Source organism: Idiotropiscis lumnitzeri, chromosome 9 (assembly GCF_059441095.1).
Source record: "Idiotropiscis lumnitzeri isolate Australia: NSW breed Sydney's pygmy pipehorse chromosome 9, RoL_Ilum_1.0, whole genome shotgun sequence".
In the NCBI taxonomy this organism is placed as follows: Eukaryota; Metazoa; Chordata; class Actinopteri; order Syngnathiformes; family Syngnathidae; genus Idiotropiscis; species Idiotropiscis lumnitzeri.
The window spans coordinates 9,868,326-9,875,211 of NC_142399.1; the positions used below are offsets into that span (position 1 = coordinate 9,868,326).

The 6,886-nt window shown below is 39.7% G+C and overlaps 1 protein-coding gene across 1 annotated transcript; it reads left to right on the top strand.

Annotated features, from left to right (window-relative positions):
* The first annotated feature begins 841 nt into the window (after positions 1-841).
* sf3b5 (splicing factor 3b, subunit 5) lies at positions 842-1,601 on the top strand. The gene is made up of 2 exons (XM_088305110.1): positions 842-944; positions 1,203-1,601. Exon 2 carries the CDS (start codon positions 1,204-1,206, stop codon positions 1,462-1,464), a length of 261 nt encoding a protein of 86 aa, XP_088161236.1. The 5' UTR covers positions 842-944; position 1,203; the 3' UTR covers positions 1,465-1,601.
* Positions 1,602-6,886: the final 5,285 nt, after the last annotated feature.

The following is a 6,886-nucleotide window of genomic DNA, read 5'->3' on the forward strand; positions in this document are numbered from 1 at the left end:
TAATTGAATTTGGGAGAAAGGCTTGCTTCCATTTTAATGAGAGTTACATTCTGAAGTATTCTAATGACAAGCCTATTAAAAAATAAAACATGAGATTGAATAAGGTCTAATGTTTTGGTTGTTTCACATAAGGCAAGGTGATTTATTGGTTATTTCAAGTTTATTGTGCAGGGTTTTTTTTTAAGTTTGTGTAGTTCAATGCGTGTCCTTACTGCTTACACTAATAAGAAGGCATAAACAGAGTAGAGCTACTCTGCACACACAATCAGCGTTAGCAATTTAAACACACGCACGCTCGCGAAGAGACTTATTTGAAATTAAAACAAGAACAGACAGAAATATTTTCACATTGTTTTGGAGGTAACAACAAACAAGCCAAATGAAAGGCAATCAATCGGCTGAGCCGTGCAATTTGACATCTAGTTTTACGCCATTAAGCAAAAAATAAGAAATATATAAAAATAAAATAAAATAAAATAAAATAAATATCCTGGCGTTATATAAAGTTTCAAACCTTGTCTGATGTTTGAAGATGTCAATCTAACTAGTTTTTTCAATAAGTGAAAGGGAAACTTGATTAAAACGGATTTTTTTTAACATATCACGTCAATATTCAAAGGTGGAAATGAAAATATGCAACGCTATGCCACACCCGAGAAGCGCACGCATGTTAAATAATACTAGCGATGGTTTACATGGGTAATTGGTTTAGGGAGACGTTATTTGACATAATAACCTCATAATATTAATATAATATTAAAACTTAGATCGGTCTGATGACATCTGTGCTCGAATGAATTTAAACAACAACAACAACAAACAAAACACAAGTAATCACAGTCACTTGTTTCAAGTTGGAACCTTTTCTTTACGGACAGACCGGAAGTGCATGCGGCATTCATTGGACGACATTGGCAGCGTTCGCTTCACCAAATACTATTTAAGTAAGTATTTTATCATGGTTTGGATTCAAATAAAAAAAAAACCCTTCCGTAACACAGTAATAATAGTTTGTTAGGCGAGTTCGTATGCTTGAGTTGGAATCAAACATTCTAGTTTAGCATGCTGTCCTTTCCCGTCCAGTACTGTTAGCATAGTTAGCTTCTGTGGCACAATAGAAAACTATAGTGGTTAGCCTCGTTAGCTTTAGCTGCAACGGAGAACCACATTTACCGAACGTGCGCGTTACCTTCCCTTTCCAGGATGACAGACCGCTACAACATCCACAGCCAGTTGGAGCATCTCCAGTCCAAGTACATCGGCACCGGCCACGCCGACACCAGCAAGTGGGAATGGTTGGTGAACCAGCACCGAGACTCGCACTGCTCCTACATGGGGCACTTCGACCTGCTTAACTATTTCTCCGTGGCCGAGAACGAGAGCAAAGCCCGCGTGCGCTTCAACCTGATGGAGAAAATGCTCCAGCCGTGCGGACCTCCAGCAGACAAGCCGGATGACGCCTGATTGTGAACACCTTACTTTTGCTTTACAAGATGCTGAAGACACTTTTTTATTATTATTTTTCACAAATTGTTATCAGAGTGCGTGGTGCAAATTACAGATAATGTGTGTTGATGTAATAAATGTTTCTCTTCTCTCCAGCGATGTCCTATGAAATTGTTGTAATATGCAGGAAACATACTGATTGCATCATGCACACCATCTAGTACAAGAGCCACGTAAGGGAACTATTCCAATCATCGGTCAATGTGATGTGCTATTTTAATTATGCATATTTGTATACACACTCCATTTGCCCAAAGCAACACGGTGAATAATTCATTCATATAGTTCTTCATAAATGTGTTGCAGAGATCATGGGGCTGGGGGGGTGGATATTTATACAAACTGCAATACAACTTTATTTAGTTGAGTTGCAAAAAGATCACTGTCATTTGATAATCAGATTCTGATATGAAACCATAATTTGAAAATGTGACCAACCAAGGCAGGCTTGAAAACCCCAAGCCCTTTATTGACACAAGGATCATGGTTTAAAGAAACACAGTATTTGGATTAATATTGCATTTGTGGAATATGAATTATAGAGCAAAATCCACTCGTTTTATACATCTCAGGGGGAAGCCATTTTCCAGTGCCCGCGGGCTCAACTTGAATAAAACTAAAATAGAAGATAACATCAAAATTGAAAAGAGAAAATACCTCTTTATCAAGCAAAATAATACTATGAAATTGTCTTTAGCTGTAACCGTGCTCACTTTAAACCCTAATCCGGGCTACCAACCTTAATTTTTAAACCCTAACCCTGGTTTGAAACCAACTTGAAAACAATCTGAAACCTTCACCATGTTTGAAAACCCCATTTTTGAATGCTGATGTTGTCCGGAACGAATTTGAAATCATTTTAAAACTGTCATTTGACAACCCAACTCGAATCCTTAAATCACGTTTTAAAACCCTAACTTGAAACCTTAGCCTATGCTTGAATCCAACATTTGAAACCCTACTCCTGGCTTTAAATCATTCTTAGTAACTTCGAGTAGATTGGTTTATCGATGCAAATTGAAAACATTTTCAGAGGGACAAATCCTGGCAGTCAAGTGGTGCTTCGGCGGCTGCCCAAATTGTTTAATACATGCGCGCGCGCACATACACACGCACGCACACCGAGCGTCCAGGACATCGTGAATGAGTCACTCTTGAAGCTGCTGCCGAGCAATGAGTCAGCAACGTAATCAAGTCGTTGCGATGAGGGGCCACGTCTCGCTTGCATCTTTTTTTTTTTTTTCTTCCCAGGGCTTTCCGAGCCAGGTCAGTCCGCGCCATCTGTCCACGCTGGTGACGAGCCAGGCTGGCAGCGCGCACACGCACGCATATACTTTTAACTGACACACACAAACGCATGCACACGCGATCACGATCGCTGACGTGGACACACGCAAACATGCTCACACGCTCACTTATTAATATTGAGAGACCAACACTCAGACGCGGGCACATACTCAAGACACACTTGAGAGAAAAAAGACAAAACACACATGGAGACACACAACCGGCACGTGCACTAACACGCTTATAACACACACGGACACACGCACACACCAGTGCGTAAGATCCAGTTGTTACATTTTACAAGAACGTCAAATCATCTCCAGGCTCCGTCATTTGGGATTCGAACAGACACACTGCTTGTTGTGCTTGAGGGACAAGCACTTAAAGAGATGAGCAGAGGAGGGCTCACCTTATTTCAAATTAATGGGGCTTGCAGGTGAGCTGCTGTGAGGAGATGCAAGCACAGAAGCACATTAGCTACTTAGGAGATTAATTAGCCAGCAACACACTTTCATTTCATTCAGCATCCAAAAGCACATAAAGGTGACTTTCAACATGTGACGATGATGAGTATGGGCGAGTATCGATTCCAGGTATCGGTATCGGCCCGATACCAGCTGAAGTTGAAGGTATCGGGTATTGGTCAAGGATCCCAATACCAGGCAAAAAAAAAAATGACATTGATTAATTCTTTCATGCTAGTAATTGGTACAACACTCAACCAGTGTTAAGTCGTGCTTGGAACGCTAACCCAGGATTGACAAAATTTGGAAGCCTAAAGCTGGATTGAAAACCTTACATTTGCATGAAAGCCTAACCTGGTCTTGAAACCCCAATTCGATGTCTTATTGTGGCTTCAAAGCCTACTTTAAAATGGCAAACATTGCTTGAATCACGAAACCTGGCTTTTTAAACCCTAATTTGGCACCCTAACCCAGTCTTGAAACCCAAATTTAGAACCCTAACTATCTTGAAAGCCCAACCCAGGCCTGAAACTTGAAATGTGAATCATTTTGGCTTAAAACCCGAATCTTTGTTTGAAAGCATCCCTCTGGGATGGAACCCTAAAGCAGTGTTAACCTTTGCTTGATGCCCTACTTTGAAGCAAAACCTTTACTTGAATCCCAATTTGCCATCCTATAACATTGGATTGAAATGCCAATTTGACACTCTTACCATACCCCAAAACCGTACTTTGTGACCCTACCTTTGCTGAAACTTAACGCCCTAACCTCGTCTCAAAAACAATTTTGTAACATGAATAGAAACCCACACATCCACTCAAATATATATTTGAATGAACCCCCCATGGATTATGTGTCCTTTAAGAGGCCTCACTGTGCATCAATCTAAGTTGTGAGTGCAATATTATTCTTGAAAGCCTACTTCTAAAAATATTAAAAACACTCCATCATAACTTGAATGAAAACATGCAACGTCAAAAAAGGTTAAATAAATTAATCCACATTTTCAATAGTGTGTTTGTATGGCCCACTTGGGCCCAACTGTGCAATAAGCACTTGCTCAACCCCACCCCCAATCAATGTTTACGTAATCACCATTGCAAAATAAATAAACAAATAAATATCAACATGCGCTCAGCCAATGCAATCATCATCTTTGCCACCCACTGCCTCGCAATCTGCTTATCCACCATCGCGGTTTGTTGCGCTCTCTCTTAGCCATCGTTCGCTAATGTATTGACCAGGCCGGCCTGCGATGAACAAAAAACCTGCGTAGGAAGTTCTTGAATTTGCAGCAATGAATTAAAAATACAGATTTTCCATAAAAACTGGGTTTATTGAAAAAAAAAAAAAGCAATAATTTTTTTTTTTTAAATCAGCAACTAGGTGAGCCCGCCAATTTGGAACAGCTCGGTCATTTCTGCACCACAATAAATTGTTCAATGAATGGCTTTGTTGGACCTTATTAATTATAAAGAAGGGAAATTATCATATATTTTATTATGGCAACAGATTCATGCACAGAAATTGGAGGACAGAAATTGCAATATTAATAATTTAGTTATTACATATATAAGCATTATAAAATTTTGAGTACAGTTAAGCACGGGAATAGGCCGACCAAGAAATGTTTCATATAATTTCTATCATCATATATTGATTTAAAAATTAAATATTCATTCAATTAAAATATTGAATTTAACATTTTTTCATATTTTTTTAGTTAAATATAATTTCTTTTTAAATTAAATATAATCATAGTACTCAGGTGTCTGCAGAGCAGACAAAAATACAATAATTAGTAAAATTGATTTGTAAAATAATGTAAACAATCGCTTTCCCAATATTTTAATGAGCTCCAGTTTATGTAAGAATGAAATACGCTAACATTATTTCATAACAGCACACAAGCAGTCACAAAAAAAAATAGAGGGGAAATCTCTATACAAATGTGGCATCCTTTTAAAATGAATAAATATCAATATGTGTACAAAAACAATTTTCCTCATCGGCAAGAAAAAAGGAGCAGGAGGAGCAGCGGAATATGAAGCGCGCCACATGTTGCGACTCCTAATGAGCTTCAGGGCTGCTTACTGATTCATTTGCACGTTCTCATTTGAGATAACGACCTGAGTGTGACCGTCACCTCCGGGGTGGAACCTACCCTGTCGTCCCATAGCCAAACTTACTGTTGGGTCTTTTACGGCGCCCCCGACTCCTCCGAGGAGGCCGACTGCTTAGCAAAATATAGACACTGTAAATTCGATGGGTGTGTGTTTACGATGTGGGATGCCGTGAGATTTATCATCCTTGGCTTTATTGTCAGCTTTAGCAAAGGAGGACCTGCAATGGTTTAAAAAATAAGAAAAAAAAGAAGTAAACCAAGTGTTTGCCATAAAATTAGTTTCTGACCTTGAAGTGGATTTGTCCTCCTGTTTCATAACAACTCCATTAAGGGACAAATTGTCTCCAGCATGACTTCAATGCTTGAATGGTTATGTGTGTGAAAAAAAAAAAAAAAAAAAGCTTTTCTTGTAACCATAACCTTGGCTTAAAACCCAGAACTTTGCTTGAAACTGGGACCAGAACCAACATGACCCTTTTTCAAAATAATCCCTTTCATCTTACTTGAAATGAAACAAATGCTGTTCAGTGTCGGGCTCATGTAGAAAGATGCCATTGTGCCGCTGATGCATCTCAGACTCCAATCTTAAAGTGTGAGTCACGTCACTTTTATGAAGTTGAAACACTAGTCAAAACATTTATTCTGGTTACCGCTGCGTACTAATCCACCCGTTTCTCATGAAACAGGAGTCGGACATTTTATGCCGCATCACTTCCTGCTCTTGACTGAAAATGACATCAAGGAGCCCTCCCATTGCAAATGTCACAATTCACCTGTTTTCTGGCTTGGGTCACGTGACGTGTCCGTGGGATTCGAACCGGTGACCTTTCAATCCCTTGACGATCCACTCTGCCAATTGATCGATAGCTGCACTGGGTGAGTGGTACCGCAGTCAAGTGTCAGTATAGCGGACCCACACTATTCATGATAGGGACTGGGCTGCCCCCTAAATAGCAAAAATAAATAAATAAATGAAAATTAAAATAAATAAATAAATAAATCGGTGGGGGTCCACTCCGATGTTTACCATCGTCTAATTCAACTTATAAATGTTACCCACGGAGTTAAAACAATGTTTTACCCAGGCCACAGTTTGATCACGAAAACAAAAAAAAAAACACAAAATCACTTGACATGAATCGGTACTTCATGTGGAAAAATTAGTTTCAAGACCAACTTGGGAGTCATGTTCTCCTTTTTTGGAGTGTCCACTGTAAAATGAACGCATGCTGGCCGTTCCACCTTTTAACGCTAATGGCTGCGGGCAGACACGCTAACACGCCGACGACATTTTGATTCACGCTAATGTCAGCGAGCTGGCTTCAAGCGGAACAGATTTAACGAGCCGTCGGCCCGTTTAATCGACAGTGGCTGTTAAGGACAATGAGCTCAAGCTGATGGGTTTGTCCTTTAACTTTAACCAAAGGGAGTGACTCGGAAGCAACTGAGCACTAATCAACCGAGCTGCGGCATAACAACCAAATTCAATAAAGACAAACACAAC

What these genes read in the sequence shown, in the direction of transcription:
- sf3b5 (XM_088305110.1), top strand. Translation starts at nt 1,204, where the DNA reads ATGACAGACCGCTACAACATCCACAGCCAGTTGGAGCATCTCCAGTCC.